Source organism: Cavia porcellus, unplaced genomic scaffold (genome assembly GCF_034190915.1).
Source record: "Cavia porcellus strain 051 isolate PalLab524CR breed Dunkin Hartley unplaced genomic scaffold, mCavPor4.1 scaffold_5, whole genome shotgun sequence".
Lineage (NCBI taxonomy): Eukaryota > Metazoa > Chordata > Mammalia > Rodentia > Caviidae > Cavia > Cavia porcellus.
Genome location: NW_026947488.1, coordinates 15,559,698 through 15,578,349, shown reverse-complemented (window position 1 = coordinate 15,578,349; position 18,652 = coordinate 15,559,698). Strand labels below are relative to the sequence as shown.

Here is an 18,652-nt window from a genome sequence, read left to right as displayed (position 1 = left end):
AGTGGGACCACTGTAGAGGCAGGGCCAGTTGCACTGCAGAGCCAGGCTGCGTTGGGCTGCGGAGGAGTGTACCTTCTGCTTACTTTGTCCTTGTGTAGTTCACACTGTTACCAAGTGGACAAAGCAAGCTGGCCAGGGCTGGACTCTGGTCCCTTTATTGAGACTTAAGGGGCCAGTGGGTCCATCCAAACAAAAATAAATTTCTCTCTCAAAGCCTGCCTGCAGGCTGGGGCGCCCAGCATGTCTTAGCTGGGGCCCTTGGCTGTCCCCAGACCCAACAGCACAGAACTGTCTCCTTTGTAGTGACAGGAAGCCGGCTGCCCAATATCTGGAGAATCTTAGTGGGAGAGGGAGATAAGCCCCCCCGACCCTCAGGAGAGCTGGCCCGGTGTCCATGATCTGCATTAGGGCTTTGGGCTCAGTCTTCAGTCAGGGTGATGACGTCGTACTCGATGCCTTGGTGCTGCAGCTGCTGAATGTGTTCAGGCACTGCCTCTTCTGTGCCAAACAAGCCCTGGGCCTGGGCCATGGCAGCATCAGCCACTGCTGCCAGGGAGGAGAAAGCATGGTAAGCCTGAGGCCCTAAGATCTAGGCCTGACCCCCACTCCTGGGATCTAGATTTGGCTTCATACCTGTGACAGCAGAGTGCGCTGCGGCCTCAAGCTGAGCCTGAGTGACAAGCTGCTGGCCTGGGGACACAGGTACATACTGGATCTGGAGGGGAGAAGCTGATGAGAAGTGGCCCTGGAGGAGCCATGTAGTGCTCCAGCTCTTCGTAGTCCCCGCGTGCCTACCTGGGACTCCTGCAGAAATGGGGCTCCTTGTTCATACTGGATGTGTGTAATCTGGCCCTCCTGTACCTAGACAGAAGAATCCGGTCCATGACCCCTGAAGGTGGTGGTGCTGCCCTCCTCTCCAAACCCCAGCTTATCCCAGGCCTGGCCTACCTGAATGTGATGGCCATCAGGGACCACGACATATTCCTGGGGCAGCAGGTGCTGGACACCATCTTGAGAGATGATGTACTGTACCTAAAGGGTGGTGGGAGGAGGATAGAAGACGGGATGCCCACCTACAATGGCTGTACAGCAAGGACCGTGAGAAGGGCAGTACTGTTCCTCCCCAGGGTGGGCCCTGGGCAGGAGGGCAAGGCTAAACAGCAGCTCACCTGGTTGTCAGAGGTCACCAGGTGCTGTACCGTCTGGCCGTCTGCTGTGGTGATCTCTTGGATATAAGTGGCTTCTTCCTGCCAGAGACAGGCCAGCTCTAGCCTCAGCTCCATCTACCCATCCTGCTATGACTTGTGGTCAGGGCCCCAACCCTGGTTTTTACCTGATTGGTCACTGTCTGTTCCTGGGCCACAATGATATGTTCCTGGCCCAGTGCCTGCTGCAGCCGCTCTGGGCCCAGGACCCCATGACTGGACTGGAGGGCAGCTAGGCAGAGAAGGGACATTGCTCACTTGGGGTTCCTACAAAACCTGGAATGCCCCACAGTGCCTTCTGGGGCAGTGGCTCAAGTCTCTGATTGCCCCTGGTGCCCACCCTGTGGCCCCTGTGGCAGCTCACTGTGCAGTGTGGCCAGTGTCTCCTCGTCACTGTTTAAGATGATGGTCTGAGTGGACGTCTGGGCCGGGGCCCGGGCTGTAGGGGTCCCCGCTTTCCTTCCATCAGGGCTATGCAGCCGCTGGATGTGAAACTTGAGGTGCCCGTTGCGGTTGAAACTGAGGAGGAAGGAAGGAAGCTCAGGATGGCTCCACCAGGCATGCCTGGCAGCCCCTGCCCAGCTGCTGGCTTACCGCTGCCCACAGAGGTGGCATGAGAAAGGCTTCTCATTGGTGTGGGTCAGCATGTGCCGCCGCAAGTCCTTCTTGTTCTTGGAGGCGAAACTGCACTGGCTGCACTGGTGAGGCCGCAGGCTCGAGTGCTGCGCCATGTGGGCCTGCAGAAGGGACAGGAAGGGCAGGAGGGGCTGGCACGGGGCAGCGCGGATGGCAACAAATCTTAGATCCCTACAGCCATCTGGTTGGGGAGCCAGGTGACACAGACCCAGAAAACCTAAAACCCTGTGTGCTCATCAGCTGAGCAAAACAGCTGCCACTGTAGCCTGAGAGTGCCAAGCCACAGCTTCTGCCACTAGTCACCTGTGAAGTGTCCCGGCTCTCAGAACCCCCCATACCCATACATAACTTACAGGTGCTGGATGAGGCAACCTCTGACACCCTCAGCTTAGTCCTAATTGGGCCTCAGTCTTCCCATCTGGGTTCCCTCCCCGAGCTCTGAGGACATAATATATGGTCAGATCTAGAAACTCAGACAAATGGAGGGAGCCCCAGGGATGGACCCAGAGGTGGCCCACGTCTCGCCACACTCTGCTCACTGGCCTGAACCCCTGTGCCCTCGTGTTCTAGAGTGTCCTCCCCATTGCTCATGTTATCAACCCTCAGCACCTTGCATTTGCAAACCCAGATCCCATCCATCCCATCCTCTGGTGTCTCAGCACCCCAAGTGCAATGATTTGTTTTCTGTGTCTGTGTTCTGCTCTGTACACTTCCTTCACCCTGGGGACACTGTCTGGCATTAGTCAAATTTACATTTATGTCTGACAGGCCACCTGCCCAGGCTGAGCCTCCTGAGGACTGAGTCACCTCCGATCCTGGAGAGGAGCGGAGGCCCTTGTCTGGAAGGAGCAGGCTGCTCAATAAAGGGCTGTACACAAATGGGCGGCTGGATGCCTGACAGCAGAGGCACGGCAGGGGTAGCACCTACCCGGACCTCCGGCCACTGGCAGGCACTGAAGGGGCAGTCAGGGCACTTGAAGGCACTAGGCCCAGCATGGGCCCGTTTGTGACTTTCCATCTCTGCTCGGCCAGGGAAGGCCTCGGCACAGATCTTGCAGGAAAACTTCTTGGATGCTGCAGTGGCTGCAGATGGCGGGGAAGGTGGCATTACCAGGCCAAGGGTTTTGCTGGCTGCAGGAGGTGGGGAGGCAGAGCTTGGGGGGTCTCCCGCCCTGTGGGTCTTGGCTGGAGATGGGGGCTCAGGGCCATCTCTGGGCAGTCCCCCACACTGCAATAAGGGCCACTTGGCTCCAGAGGTCAGGGAATCCGGACTGGGAAAGGAGATGGAGCCATCTGCAGTCAACTGTAGAGAGACCAAGCAGTATGAGGTGCTGGTGTGGGGCAGGTGTGGGGGGAGATGGAGTAGGTGTTGGCCACCCCAAAACTACCTCGATGTGGTGCAGCTGGGTTCCGTCTGCTGCCATGATGTAGTGGGTGCCAGCTTCTTTAAGGGTGTCACTCACAACCACAGCCTGGGCTGCCTCCCCTGGGGGCTCCTCACTGAGGACACACAGAAAGGATGGGAAAGGAAGAAGATAGAAGGCTACAGGAACCCTGCTCCCAAGCAGTGGGTCTCAGCTGGGGATGGTGGGGCACACCAGATAATCCTGGCACTTGAGAGGCCAAGGCTGGAGGATCACCATGAGTTCAAGATTAGTCTGGAATGTGCAGCAAGCCTCAGTCTCAAAAATAAATGAAAACAAAACTAAAAAACGGGCTGGGGATTTAGCTCAGCGCCGTAAGTGCCTGCCTTGCAAGCAGGCAGTCGTCAGTTCAATCCCCGATACCGATAAAAAGGAAAAAGACAAAATAAAACAAAGCAAAACAAACAAAAAAACTAAAAAAACCCCAAGCAATAGGGATCCTCTGAGGTTAACCACCACTGTGGCAGACTCAGAGAACTTGCCCTGAACCTCTGCTGTGTCTTCCATAGATATTTACCGAGTGCCCCAGTACACTGTCTTGCCCAAAAAACAGTGGCCCATCCACTTGATGGGAGGGGGTAGCAAGGCAAAGGCCCAAGGAGTCCAGCCCCAGTATGGCCAAGTGGGACAGGAAGAGAAGGCCAAGCCACCAAGAGCAAATGCTGGTTCTGCCACCATGAGCCTGGTCCTATGATGGCAGGGTCAATTAGGTGTTGTCTGGGCACAGAGGGCAGCTCCTGAGGACTGCCTGCCTCAGTACCAGTCCAGGGCTCCACACTACAACCCCAAGCCCCAGTGCTTAGACTCAGGGCTCCCTCCGACAGCTTCAGAGTTCAGTGAGCAATGAACAGTTCTGTCCCAAACTTGTTTCTTGTAGGAAGCCAAGTGCAGGGACCAGGCCTTAAATGCTCCAAATGTCAGAATCAAAGAGCACCTAGTACCCTTGAAAACCAAGAGTACACAGGCTTGGGTACTGAAGGGACCAGGCTTCAAAGCCTCACCTCCTGCATATCTGACCTCTTAAGTAAGCTTAGACCAGTTACTTGACCTGATGTGTTTCCTCCTTTGTGAAAGAAGGGAAAAGGATCTCATGGGTGTGGGTTAGGACGGATCAGGAGTATCAAGTTCCTGGATCATTCAAGTGGCCAGAGAATAGTAGCTCCAGACCTCAGAAGGACAGATCTCCCTATGCCTAGTCGCCCTTCCTCTTGTTCCCAGGCCTGAGCAGATAGGGCCCAAATCTCACTGCACTGCACGTATGAAAACTTGTACAGACATGTCTCACCTGTAAGGGGTGCCAGGCGCTGATGTGCCCTCCTCCATTGGGGGTGCTGTGATGACGCTGTAGCCAGCTCCACCAAATGCACCAGGTGCCAAGGTGATCTGCTGTAGGTCAGGGGGACCTAGCTGGCTCTCGGTTGCCACAGTGTCCCCTGGCTCTGCCACATGGAGGGTTACCACCTGTGGAGTGGTGTCTTCGAGGGAGGGCTGCCCACCAGAGGGCGCCAGCTCTGCTTCCATGTCCTCTGATTTCACCACAGCTACCTGCAACGGCACAGATGGGCAGATGGGCAGGGTCTGGTACAGGGGCTGATGTTCAAGCCTGGCTCCTCTCCCATCTCAGTGGCCTGAAGCTCACCACTCACTGGTGCAACCCAATTCTTTCTAAAATACACTCTTGCTTTCCAAATTCTACTCAGTAACCGGAAACTGACAAGTGTAAGGCAGTGAAACTGGGTGCAGTGGTGCATCCTTGTAATCCCAGCACTTGGGAGGCTGAGGCAGAAGGATCACGAGCTTGAGTCTCAGTGGGGAACTTAAGACTCTGCTCAAAATTTGAAAACAAAACACATATGCTGGGGAGGGCTAGAGATGCAGTACAGTGTGAAGGGTCCAATACCTAGTAAACACACACACACACACACACACACACACACACACACAGAATGGAGCAGTGATTCTACACGCTAGGGAGTATTTGACAAAATCTGGAGACCTATCTGGTTGTTACAACAGGCATGTAGTGGGGCAGGAGCCAGAGATGGTGCTAAATTATCCCACAATGCCCAGGACAGCCCCAAACAGAGAAAATGTACCACTAAGAAAGCCAGGGGTAATCCAGTGGCAAACCACTTAAGAAACAAGGATTAAAGGTAGGGCTCTAGTTCACATCTTACTCTAAAATTTGCTTTTTTTCTCTCTCTTTTTTTTTTTTTTTGTCTTTTTCCTTTTTATCGGTACCAGGGATCGAACTCACGACTGCCTGCTTGCAAGGCAGGCGCTTATGCCGCTGAGCTAAATCTCCAGCCCCCCCCGCCTTTTTGAGGCAGGTTTCACTGTGTGGTTCAGGCTGACCTTGAACTCACGGCAATCCTCCTACCTCAGCCTCACAAGTGCTGGGATTACAAGTGTGCGCCACAATGCCCAGCTTAAAGTGGATTAAAGACTGAAATGTAATAAAACTCAATATATTAAAAGAGGCCTAGGGATTTAACTCAGTGGTTTAAGCACCTGCCTGGCAAGCATGAAGTCATGAGTTTGATCCCTGGTATCAAATAAACAAAAAGAAAATGTAAATAAATATTTTATAATCTTGGTGTGGGGAGATTTTTGTAATCAAGACAGAAAAAGATAAAACCCACACCAAATATAAAATGATGTCAGTAAATGTTAGAGGGGGAAATTTAACACTCTGAGATAGAAGGTGGACTCCCTTCACACACACAGTTATCACAAAGCAACAAGAAGATTAACATCTGAATAGAAAAAGAGATGCCAGCCAGGCATGGTGGTGTAAGCCTGCAACCCTAGCACTCAGGAAGCTGAGGTCGAGGGACCATGAGTTTGATACAGAGCAAGACCAGGCTGGCATATGAAGACAGTGCTCCCATTTCTTTAAAGGACGGAGGTGTAAGTATTACTGTGTGCATGGACAAAATCAGAAGAAATCTTCCTGTCTTGTAACGTGTTATCTGAGGGGAAGGCAGATACGTTAAGGGCTTTCACCATCTGTAGTGAACATTCTTTCCTTCTCTTTTCTATTTCCCTCCTCCCATTTATTCTTTGTGTTTTAATTAACTATTTATTTATTGGTAGTACTGAGAATTGAACCCACGGCCTTTGTACTGAGCTACAGTCCCAGCCCTTTAAAATTTTATTTTGAAGCCAGGTAGGGGGTACATGCCTTTAATTCCAGCAATTGGCAGGCTGAGGCAGGAGGATCACTGCAAGTTCAAGACCAGCCTGGGTTACAAAGTGAGCATAAGGCCAGTCTGAACTGCATAGCAAAACCTTGTCTCAAAAGACCAAAGGGGGAGAAATTCATTTTAAGACAGGGTCTTACGAAGTCACTAAGTTGCCCAAGCTAGACTTGAACTTGCAGAGTGCTGGGATATCAGGCTTGTGCCACCATGTCCAGCTTTGGGGCTTGCTTAGCTTCATTTCATTTGTTGGCATCTTCTGCTTTCATAATCAGAAAACAAAAGAAAACCATGAAACTGGCATGACAGCAGCAGACAAATCAACTGGAGAGAACAGCAAAGTCCAGACACAGATGCTACACATGTGGGAATCTAGTGTATGATAAGGGGCCATTTGGAACCATGGTTAAGATAAGATTACATAGGGGGCTTCGAGTTTAGCTCAGTAGCACAAGCACCTGCCTGGCAAGTGGGAGGTCATGAGTTTGATCCTTGATACCAAAAAGGGAAAAAAAAAGATAACATTATACACTATACTGTCCTGAAGTACTTTTGGAAAAAAAAGGAGTTAGACCCCTACCTTTTTGCATACACCAAAAGTAAGTTTCAGGTGAAGTAAAAATTTAAGTGTAAAAAAGTAAAACCCCAAGGAAAAAATACAAATGAATGCTTATATCATTTTGGAGTAAAAGCTGGACAGATGGTTCTAAGAACAATATCAAAGGCAAAAATAAAGACTGACATTTAACAAAGAGTGTAAAAAAACTTCTATACTCCCACAAAGCATGAACCACATTCTGTGACAATTTCCAGGTCCAATGCCAGTCTCCCTCCGTCAGGTGCCTGTCCCCAGCCTGGCTCGGCAGCACATTATAGCTCTAAGTTCTTGGGTTTATCATCTGAAACACATGCTCTGTCTTTTCAAGTGGCTGGGGACACAGGCAGTGCTGGGGCACTTTCTTCCTCGCAGACAGGCTGCATACATGAGATGGGCAGGGAGCAGATACAGGTGATCCAGGTGGCTGGGTAGAGGGGGAAGAGGTAAAGATAGCCAGCTGCAGCATGTGCGGGGCCTGAGGTGCCTGGACCAAGACCACGGACCACTAAGTAGGTCTGGGTAATATAAAGGACTGGAGTCTGCAGGCTGCAGACATCTTGGTTAGTGAGAAGATTGTTCAGATCATGGGGGCACAGGAACAGGAGCAGGGCGGCCACAGAGTAGGAGGAAAATCACAGAATGGGGCTTAAAAGCTGGGGCAGCAGCATGCACTATAGAGCTTGCTGATAACTGGAGAGAGAAGTGCAAGTTCCTTACCTGCCTGGCCCGCCTGGCCCTCCCTGGCCTCGCTGTCAGTCCCCTTCTAAGTGCCCCCACCTGGCTGCAGTGCATTTGTCCCCCTACCAACTAGGGCTTCCTGAGGGTGGGGCAGGTTTGACTCTCTGCCTTCCTCCAGCCCCTGCACCCAGCAGAGACGCACACACAAGGTGACCAGGCCGGGGAGGAGGCCCTGGCGGCTCACCTGCAGGGCTGTGCCCCCCAGCTCCCGCTGAGCGCTCATGTTCAGCAGCAGGTCCAAGGCTGTCTGTGTAGCCATCGCAGTGGACTCCTCGGCTCCTGAGGGGTGGGGCGGGGGCTGAGAAGGGGCTGGAAGAGGGCACCCAGCCCCACAGCCCGATCTTCCACCTTTCCTCAGCGCTCACCTTGCTGGTAGATGATGGTGGCACCGCCCAGGGTGTCAGGACAGAGCAGTGGGGGGGTCTCGGGTGACTGGAAAGGTGCAGCCTCTGGAGGGAGCTGTAGGCAGGGACAGGGCCAAGCCTGACGAGGTGGCCCAGTTTAAGGGCACTTACCAGGCACCTCTGCCATGGCAGCATTTGCCACCTTTCAGCCTGCTTCCTCTGCATGGCCACTTACCAAGCCTTTTTTGTTGCAGTACTAGGGACTGAACCCAGGGCCTTCATGCTGAGTGACATGCCCAGTCCATTTCCTATTTTTTTTTAATTAATATTGGTACAGTTTTGGTATATGTAACCAATCCGTTTCTTATTTATTTTGAGATAGGGCCTTACCAAGTTGCCCAGGCTAGCTTGAGCGTGCAATCCTGCTGCTTCAGTCTCCTGAGTGCTGGGATGACAGGTGTGCACCACCATACCTGCTTCACTTTTCAAGGTATTTACCAGCTCAGTGCCACAAGGGAGCCCAATGGGCCCAAACGGTGAAGCGGCCTAGCGAGGGCTTGCACCTGAACCTGAGTGTCTGGCTGACTCCAGAGCCTGGGCTTTACCAGTGCTCCGTGTCGACCACCTGTCCAGGGCTCCTCCACGAGCTCACCTGGCAGAGAAAGCTGGCTGCCTACCCAGCCTCTTTCTCCCTAACAGCACTCTGATTTCCCAGCTACAGGACTGTATTTCCCAGTTGGATCAACTGTGCCACATAGCTAAGCAAGATTCTTCTGGTGCAGTGCGTGAGGAAGCCGGATGGGCAGACCGTGGGCATCCTTTGATTCTGCCTGCCTAGGAGAGTGCGGCTGGGAGCTCTGCTGCTGCATATACACTGCAGTGTGCCACAGCTACACAGACGGAAGCTACACACCTCTGATGATGGGCAAAATACTGACAGAGCCTGGCCTCTGCTGACCCTGGAACTGCCACATCACCTCTGGGCTGGACTTGTTTTATAGAAGAGAATAATAACCTGTTATTACAATTCAGCCATGAGTATTTCTGCCTTCCGCTTCTATAGCAGTGCTGAAGTCTCCCTAACCCCAAGTTTAAGGCTGGCATTATCTGTGACTCGGTTGGTCTTTACCACAGTCTAGAGGCAGGGACCATTTTGCTGCATCCCAATGAACAAAGAGGACCCAAGGGTTAGGAGATGGTCACCTTGTCCCCTCGGTCCACTTCCGGCGAGACCTACCTCAGGAGGTCCTGGGGAGGTGGGGGGTGGTGCGGGGGCCGCACTATGCTGCTGCTTTAGCTCCTCGATTTGTTGCAGAGAGAAGAAGGGACGGCGGCGGGAAGGGGGCTCCTCAGGGTGGCGCCTCCCCCATTCTTCAAAGCTGCTTGCATGTCGGCACCGGACGTGCAGGCGGAGATTCTTCTTGTGCCTGGTGCTGAAGTGGCAGTACTCACAGGCAAAGGGCTTCGCCCCTGCAGGCCAGTATGGGAAAGTGTTTACATCCACCGCCCCCTCCAGGAAGCCTTCCTGAGCCCCACCCCTCTCCACTGAGGCATTTCCATTCTTGGGCAAACACGCACCACTGCCCACTCTGGTAGGTGGGACAGAAAAGGATCGGGGGCTACTCTCAGCACCCACAGCCTTCCTTCAGGGTCACCTGACTACACTTGAATCATCGGTCCCTGAGGCTAAGGAGAGCGCTGGCTCCCTTTCTCCATTCTCCCCAAGCTTGCCTACTGAAGGCTGGCACCAAGGGGGAAGGAACCACCTCCTGTGCCAGGCATATGGCTATTCCGCTTTGCACAAAGGGGCCTAGGTGACACTGAGCCCTGGCTCTGATGCCCAACACATTCAGCTTGGGAGCGTATGGAAGTGACTTCTGTAATAACCACAGGGCAGACACTGGATTTCCCCATTTCACAACTAAAGCCAGTTCAGAGGAGACAAGACGCTGGCCCAGCACTGTCCAGAGACTAGCGGAGCTGCGGCCCAAGCTGGAGTTCAGGGTAGGGGGTGCTGGAGGGTTGTTTGTTCCTGGGGCTGGAGCTGCCAAGGGGGACAGAGGCTGAGAGCTGAGCCTCTGATGGGGGGCAGGGAGAGTTGAGGGCTGGGGTAGGGGTTGCTGGAGTGTTGTCCACCTGACCTGTGTGCTTGACGGCCACATGGGACAGCAGGAAGTCCTCTCGGAAGGTACGGTAGGGACAAAAGCTGCATTTGAAGGGCTTGTCACTGACGTGGGACAGCTGGTGATTCAGCAGTGCCTTCTTGTCCTCACAAACAAACTCACAGAACTCGCACTTGAACCTGGAGGCAGCCAGAAGCAAGTTCAGTGGTCGGGGTGGAACGTGCCCATCCCCGGGCGCCTCTGAGGGCACAGGGACGTACCTGCGGTTGGCAACAGCCTGGATGTGTGTGAGCAGATGCATTTTGAAGGTGTAGCGCTTCTTAAAGGACTTCCCGCACTGTGACACATGGGGTGCAGTCAGATGGGGTTGCCCAAGAGGGCCTCAGCCCACCCCAGCCCAGCTCTCAGCATACCTACCTTGTCACACATGTGGGGCTTCTCAGTGCTGTGAGTTTTCATGTGCTGCGTCAGTCTCTTCTGCATGGGGTACACGCGGCCACACACAGGGCAGGGGAAAGAACTCAGCTTTGGGGTCTGGGAAGATCCAAGAGGAGGCCAGAGGAAAAAAGAAGGGAGGAGGGCGAGCGAGACCTTATCTCCTGTCCCTACCTGTCCGCAGCTCCCAGCAGGCTCCCTTCCCAAGTCAGGGCCCCACACTCACCGGATCTGGCCTCTTCTTCCTGGGAAAGTAAGGCCTGGGAGTTAAATCATGGCTTCCCCAAACCCACCCAGGACCCTGTCACGTCCACCAGACACTAAGCCTCAAGCACCCATTCCCCACCTAACCCCCTTTTTCTGCACCAGTGTTTCCCCAAAACAAGTCCCTGGACAACACTGATAAGTGACCTGTAAGTACATCCTGCACTTGGCCACTCTGGGAAAAGGGTTCACTCATTCTGTCTCTCTATCTCTCTCCGGCACAGAAAAGATTTCATATTAAGGTTCCAAACAGGCCCGAAGGAAAGAGAACTCCCAAGGATCAGATGTGTAGCCCCAGCTCACAAAACCCCCTTTCTTTTCTTTTTTCTTCTGAGATAGTGTCTCACTGACTTGTCCAGGCTGCTCTCAGATTTGTGACCCTCCTTGCCTGTCTCCAGAGTGCTGGGATTACAGGTGTGCAACCCCATGCTTGGACTGACGGATGGACCGACTTCCTTCCTTCCCTCCCTTCCTTGAGAAAATCTTCAGTGTCTTAGAAAACTGGCCTTTGCCAGTTACTGCTGGAGTTCCAGAATCCAACAATGTTGATCTCTGTATCCAACCTCTGCTCACATGGACCTGCAGACCTAACAGACTCAGTGAGTGACCACTGGGGTGCTAAGGACATCAATTGGCTTTGCCCAGTCTGAAGTCTGCTCTTGGAGAGAGGAGCATGGATTCAGAGGGCACAGAACCTTCAGATCATTAATGGAACCCCTGTGGATACACAGTCCCCTCAAGAGCTATCCTGTGTCCACCACAGCAAGGAAGAGACCGGACAGGGACCTCAAGACCTGCCCCACCGTGTTCTGGGCCAGATGACTGGGGATGAATCAACTTTTCTTCCCACTCCTGTCTATATCATGCTGCAAATGGCTCAGAGCAGGTGCTCAGTAAGTGGGAGCCATGGTGGGCCTGGGCCTCCACCCTGTCCCACCCCCCAGCCTGCCCCACACCCGCTGACCGGTCCCGGCTGTGCACAGCAGCGTGGCGAATGACGTCCTTCCGGTAGACACTGGTGTAGCTGCATTCGTCACATTTGTAGGGTTTGCTGCCCACGTGGTTGAACATGTGCTCCTGGCAGAGAGGCAGGGAGTGGGCTGGGGCTCAGCCTTTCCTCCTGCACCCGACCTGCCTGCGCCTCAGATTGAGAGCACAAACATCTGACCCTGCCGCAAGGGGCCAGTGAAGACTGGGGACTGTCCTTGGTGAGAGCACCCTCTTTATGCTGTGCTTGTGCTGGCTCATTATTTAAAAAAGGAAACTGAGGTGAGAGTGAAGGAGCCTCACGATGGAAGAGCGTGTGCTGTACTTAGGCAGGGTGGCTCATCAGCCCACACTGATCCCACTGTGCTCTGGGACGCACCAGCCCTAACCCTTCACCCCCTTCACCCCCAGCACAGCCCGGAGAACAACTTCCAGGTCAGGAGTCCCATCCGTGCAGGAGGAAGCAAACACGAAGAAAGCACACGGCTGCGCTCAGCAGTGCCTCAAGTACCCCTCCCTGACAGCCAGCAAGTGGCAGAGCACTTGTCTGCTGGGCCAAGCCCATCTTTCTGGGTCAGTAAAATGGTACTACGGACCCTACCACCTCACTGGCCACGTGAGGATGAAATTATCTGAATACTGGATGCACAAGCAAGGATGCTACAGGCCGGCTTGGCACCTTCGGGAGGAGGAAAAGGCAGCCTTTCCTTGAGACATACTGCCACCTGCTGGAAAGCTTTGGCGAAGCCCTCATGGCCAGTCAGTCAGTGGAGCCAAACAAGTAGAATCTGTGATGTGCACAAGATGAACTGCACCCTCAAACATGGGGTTCAACTGTGGATCCCTCAAGCTCCCTGCAGACCCTCCACATCTGAGCACAGCTGGAAGAGCCACGAATTCTCCTTGGCCAGCGGGGTCGGCCAGGGTGCTTGGGTAACCAGCCTCCTCCGCCCACCCACCCCGCCCTCCTGGGTCCTGGTGCTGTACCTTGAGCGAGGACCAGCGGCGGGAGCGGTAGCTACACTGTAGGCACTTGAAGAGCTGGGGGTCACCAGCCTCATGGGAATTGACATGGAAGCGCAGGTCCTCGTGGGACAGGAAGCGGGAGCCACAGATGCGGCACAGATAGGGCCTCAGCAGTGGCTTGGGTGACTTGTAATAGTACCTGCCAGGAGGTGCGGGGAGAGAGCGGCTGGGCTGGGGCTCTGAGAGGCCCACGCCCCTGCCTGCCAACCCTCACTGCTGCTCCTGTACTTGCGGTATTTCTTGCCCAGGAATCGCCTGGAGGGTCGGCCCCGGCGGCGGGGTGGGGCATCGGGCTCTTCTTGACAGGAGGGTGCCGTGTTCTCTGAGTCTGACTGACTCACGCTGGACTCCATGGGTGCCTTGTTGGCTCTGCCCAGGGCTACCAGGCATCCTGGGCCCGAGGAGCTGGAAGCCTCGGGATCTTGTGGCTCTGTGGGGCTCTCTCCACTCTGAGAACTCACCAGAGGCTCTTCCACACCTGGGATGGACCAGCAGGTCATAAATCAAACCAGCACAGATATGGGCCTTCCTGTATAGCGGTGGTGACAGCCTATCTCTTGGCTGGGTGCTTGTGAGCACAGACTGCCCCGTGCGGGACACATGTGCTTTTCCATACATACAACTCAGCGCAGTTCTTCTGAAAAAGACTACAGACTCACAGCCGCTCTGCGCTTGCACACTGAGAGCCACGGTGCCCCTTTTTGTGTTCCTGGTTTTTGGTACGGCACTGAGGCCTGAACTCAGGTGCTGTACCACTGAGCTACTTCCCCAGCCCTTTTTATTCTGAGATGGGACCTTGTGCTAAGTTGCTCAGGCTGCCCTTGAATCTTCAATGCTCCTGCCTCAGCCTCCGAAGTAACTGGCATTACAGGCATGTACCAGTGCGCCTAGCCACCACTTGTTATAAGGAACTGGACATCCAAGAGACAAAGGGGTGCACTCCAGGCTACACCATGTGTGTGCTGCACACTTGGTGCTCACACTCATGACTGCTCTGCTCTGCCCGTCAAGGGTTCTCCAGAAGGCTCCCTCATGAGGCGGCCTGCAGCTGGGCTGGCTGAGACTGGTGTTCCGCATGGTCCCCTTAGTCCTCAGAGATGCAGGGAGGAAGGTCACCCCTTGCCCTGCCCACATGGGGCCCTCTTATGACGTCTTACCATCCGGGAGGTCTGAGGTCTCCAGGCGAGGCACTTTCCGGGGCCGGCCAGGTCTCCTTCGTGGCCTTGGGGTACTGGGGGTGGGACGCTGGACCCGCAGCTGCCGGCCTCGGGGCTCATCCTCGGCAGGATTGTAGTCACTGTCCTCTGTGGGGACAGGGAAAGAAGAACAGTGGCTGGCCATGCCCTTCCAGTGCTGACTTCTCTCTCACCCAGCTCTGGGAAGAGGCCACTCCCTCATTTCTGCCTGCTTTTCGGAGCCTGCCACAGAGGCCCCTCCCTGCCTGGGAGTGTGCTTCCTTCCACCCTGGATATGGTGGCTCCCTGGTGCTAGGGGTCCGTCTCCATGTGCGCCAGCAGCTCAGTGAGACCAAGGAGGGCGGCCTAGGAACCACGGTGACTCACCCTCCAGGTCGTCAATGGCACCAGCATCCACGATGTCATCCTCCTCCTCCTCTTCTGGCCCTTCTTCCTCCCGGGTCTTGGCTGCTGGGTCCCACTTCCGCTGCCGTTCTTTCTTGTTAGCTCCTGCTGCTGTGGCTGGGCGGGAGCGGGGGTAAACATGCTTGCCAGGTCTGGCTCCAGCGCCCCATCCCACCCCACCCGGGCCATCCCGGCCTAGAGGGGCTGCCGCCCACGAACCGGGGCGGAAGTGCCGCTCCCGCATGTGCCGCAGCAGCGTGGCCTTGGTGCTGCTCCGGTACTGGCACATTTTGCACTTGAACTGCTGCACCACCACCACCTCCATCATGGCTTCCAGGCTCTGCAGGTCCAGGTCCTCGGTGCCAGAGGCTGGGGGCGGCTGTGCCAGGGCGCCGGGCCCACCCTGTGCCTCCTCAGGTGGCTCTAGGCACGTGGACGTAGATGTGGGACCATCAGCCAGGGCCTCGATGGCTGCTAGGCTGTGGCCCAGGGTGGAACTGGACATTGGAGATGTCATGGGGGCACCTGGGGACAGGTGAAAGGATTGGGGAGGTTAAGCAGAAGGCAGGATTAGCCACGAGGTACGGGGCTCTCAGAACCAAAGTTCCTGCCACTCTGCCAAGCAGGGAAACTGAGGCCCAGGGCAGCGGACAGTAACCTGCCAGACCACACAGGGAGCTTGCGGCAGAACCTGTCCTCTCACTCTCTGCCCACTGTAGGGCTCATGGGTCCCGCATGGTGTTCTTACCATCGTCTGGGCCCTGCAGGATCAGGTATTGGGTGGTCTCAGCTCCGCTGTCTTCAGCACTAGTCACGGTGATACAACCTGGGCACAGGCAGGAGGAGGGTCACCCCCCAGGAGGAGGCTTCCACTGTGGGTCCTCACACGAGGGCTTCACTTGGCAAGTGGAGACCAGCTTCGCCCCTGAGCCCTGGACACCCCCCAGCACCCGTGCCCCACAGCCCCATCACCAGGATACCCTGGCTAACCCAGATGCCTCACCTTTCACCAGGAGGCCTGGGAATCCTCCTCCTCCCCTAAACTTCCTTAAACTCATTAGCCAGCCCCTGGTCTCTTAGGTTGCTTTCTAAGACTGCTCTAGTGCTTGGGAAGTGCTTGGGTCTCTGTGCACATCTAACAACAGATAATGATAAGGATCCTTGTGTTTAACTGTTTCTACCACTGACTGCGTGGTCTAATGGACAGGTGCTATGCTAAGAACTTTATTGCACTGTATCATTGAACTGTCATTTTCCACAGCGAGACGGGTTCTATTGTCTCACATGTTTAGCATTAGAAGGTAGTGAGCCTGCATTCACACAGCAGGCAACTCCTGGGGACGACCCTGCCTCCGTCTCCCAACTCACTCTGGATGAGGTCGGGCCCAATGGTGGACTCGATGATCTTGTCGATGGCTGAGCCCAGGTCCGAAGAGGAAGCCGCGCAGTCAGACACCAGCATGTTAGGGTCCGGGAGAGCACTGGAGTGCACCAGTGCTGGGGGGCCTCCGGGGACCCCTGCCGTCGGTCCACCAGACACAGAAGATGAATCCGGGAGGTAGCCATGAGGCAGAGTGTCTGTGCTGGAACCGCTCTCCGATACTTCCTCCTGAGGGGCAGGAAACGCGCCACAGCTCAGGAGCAGGGCTGGGGTGGAGCAGGGCTCTCCAGACAGAGATCTCCACCTGAAGGACATGCTAAGCCAAGCCACCCACACTCTCAGCCACTTAGGGCCAGTGGGGAAAACATGCCAGTCACAGTCCACCAGAAAAGGCCCCAGGGCCCTTGGCTGTGATCAGGGGCTGCCCTGGAATAAGGAAAGAGCACTCTACACACCCGGCACCATAGCCAGAGAAAGCTATTTTCATTGGGTTTGGGCCAAACTCATTCCTTCTGATCCAACTCATCCTCAGCCTTCTCACCGCTATGTAGCTCTATCTCTCCTAGGAGGCCCACCCTGACCCCAAGGCCAAATTAGGACTTCTTCCACTCCAGCACTGCTGCTGTTCGTGTTCCCCATCCCTGGTCAGGCACTGGACAGCTGGTTGGTTTGTACTGTGGGCCCAATTCCTCAGCCCAGGGAGGCCTCCTCACACCGGAAGCCTGTAGGATGCATCCTGTACCGTAACATCCTGTATGCAGATGACGCTCTCCCCAACACCCTGGACCACACCTGTCTTGTCCCTGTTGTATCCCCAAAGTCACATAGTAGGACATAGTAGTACCACTATGCTGACTTCAGAAAACCTCTGGGCCCCAAAGTATAGCTTTATACTCCTACCAAGTGACATTCTGAATACCATTATTATCTTGCAAACAACAAAATTCAATGCTTACAGTGTGCTGGCCAGTCTTATTTGCTTTGCATACAATTAAACCATTTAACTCTCACAAAAATTCTAGAGGCAAGTATATTTGTCATTCCTCTTTTCAGATGAGGAGCCTGACCAAGACTGCAGACCCACAAAGCAGCCAGGCCAGGAAGCAATGGATGGTGTGCAAGTGAATGTCAAGTGGGGGCTCAGAGCCCAGCACCCATGGAAGCAGGCCTGCCTGCCCAATTTACAGACATGAAGACTAAGGCTCAAGGGGGACTTTTAGTAAATTCCAGACAGGACTGAGACTTGAAACAAGACACTGCCTTTCAAATCCTCAGGACATGGGCAGTGTAGTGGATCAGACCAAATCTAGATTTGAATTCTGCTGGTCAGCACAACGCGCCTTGGTTTCCTTTCCTGTATGATGTGGGAAAAAGTGGTAGGTGCCTTACAAGGTATGCAGCTTAACTGAGAAATCCTTGTCAGGGGTTTGGCCTGGTTCCTGGCTCAGAAATAACAAATATTAGCTAGAAGCAAGCCTTGCTGGCTGCTTCCCCTTGGCTGCAAGGCACCGTGCCCGGGGTCCCAATCTCCACCCGCACCATCCAGCCCAGTCCATACCAGAGAGTGGCTGCCACGGTCTGAGCTTTGCACCACTCCAGAGACATCGGCCTCCACCGGAACTGGGGCGGTCGCAGCGTCGCTGCTGTCGGCTGACACAGCTTCCGAGGTGCCCACACTCAGGCCACTCTCAGTAGGCTCCTCAGACCGAGGGGCTGCGTCGCTACTGCTTTCTACCTCGTTCTCCTCCATCGGCTCGGAGGAACGCCTGGCAGCAAGGTGCAGGGTCTGCAGCTTTCACTCTGTGAGAAGAGGTGATCAGGCCTGGAACATGTGGCCCACTTCCCTGACAACCAAAGCTCACCCAGCTGCACCCTTGAGCCCATTTTGCAGATGCAAAGACTGAGTCTTCGATAGGGAGGGACTTCCTCGTGCACTGAGAGGAGCTCCCGGAAGAGGTAGAGAGCCCTGCTTCCCAGACTAAGGGCTTCCCTGATGGGGTGGTCGCTGGCGGATAATCTTGACCCTTTTCGGGTCTGCCTTGCGTAGTTCGTGCTGTGGACCCCCTCTGGGCACAGTGGTTCAGCCTTTCGGCCCCTGAGTACCCCCAGGTGAAGGGACAGTGGTACAGCCCACAGGCGCCCCCCCAATTCCCCGGTCACCGGTTCGCTCCCCCCTCCCCTGCTCCCCTGCGGAGGGGGCTGACTGCGACGGTCTCGGGGCCTGGTGACTCGGGGCTGTCCCCGGCGCTGCCTGCGCTCCAGGCCCGACGCCATCTTGTGGTGGCGCCGTGTTTCCGCTCAGGCAAGTGCGAGAGCGACTAAAGGGCCTGGGACCCCGGGGCCCTTTTCGGACAGCCCCGCCGGCCTGGGACGTCGCCGCCGGGTACCCCCGCACTGGGGCTCTACTCCATGGCACCGTGCAGGGCGGCAACCTGATTCTATCCGATGCTTACCTGAGGCTTTCTTTGCCGCGTTTCTCTCTGACTCCGGCATCGACGAGGTCGCCATCCTCTTTTCCCCGCTGCGGAGGGACCTATCGGCCTACTGTAGTCCGGAACTACTTCCTCCGCCTCCCCAGGGAAAGAAAGATTTCTAGTGCTCCGGAAGGGCTCTTCGAGACTTCAAAATCATAATCCTGTCAGGATCAATCCTACAATTCTATATGTTACCTAATATAGATAATGGGACCCGCCGGGGTTTGGGGACTACTT

The 18,652-nt window shown here is 55.1% G+C and overlaps 1 protein-coding gene across 2 annotated transcripts; it reads right to left on the bottom strand.

The window, feature by feature from the left end:
* Window positions 1–133: 133 nt before the first annotated feature.
* On the bottom strand, window positions 134–18,572 carry Znf335 (zinc finger protein 335). Of its 2 annotated transcripts, none has more exons than XM_005002799.4 (28): window positions 18,395–18,572; window positions 17,500–17,741; window positions 15,929–16,169; window positions 15,309–15,386; window positions 14,780–15,085; window positions 14,543–14,677; window positions 14,138–14,284; window positions 13,209–13,458; window positions 12,942–13,119; window positions 11,932–12,044; window positions 10,930–10,948; window positions 10,686–10,802; window positions 10,529–10,605; window positions 10,287–10,447; window positions 9,383–9,615; window positions 8,167–8,260; window positions 7,986–8,080; window positions 4,551–4,810; window positions 3,230–3,341; window positions 2,770–3,144; window positions 1,800–1,942; window positions 1,570–1,724; window positions 1,334–1,437; window positions 1,170–1,247; window positions 949–1,032; window positions 796–861; window positions 634–715; window positions 134–546 (listed from the first exon to the last, which is right to left on the bottom strand). In XM_005002799.4, exons 2-28 carry the CDS (start codon window positions 17,689–17,691, stop codon window positions 419–421), a joined length of 4,023 nt encoding a protein of 1,340 aa, XP_005002856.2. In that variant the 5' UTR covers window positions 17,692–17,741; window positions 18,395–18,572; the 3' UTR covers window positions 134–418. The 2 variants fall into 2 exon arrangements, with proteins under 2 accessions (XP_005002856.2, XP_013005821.2); XM_013150367.3 differs by having other exon boundaries at window positions 134–543.
* Window positions 18,573–18,652: the final 80 nt, after the last annotated feature.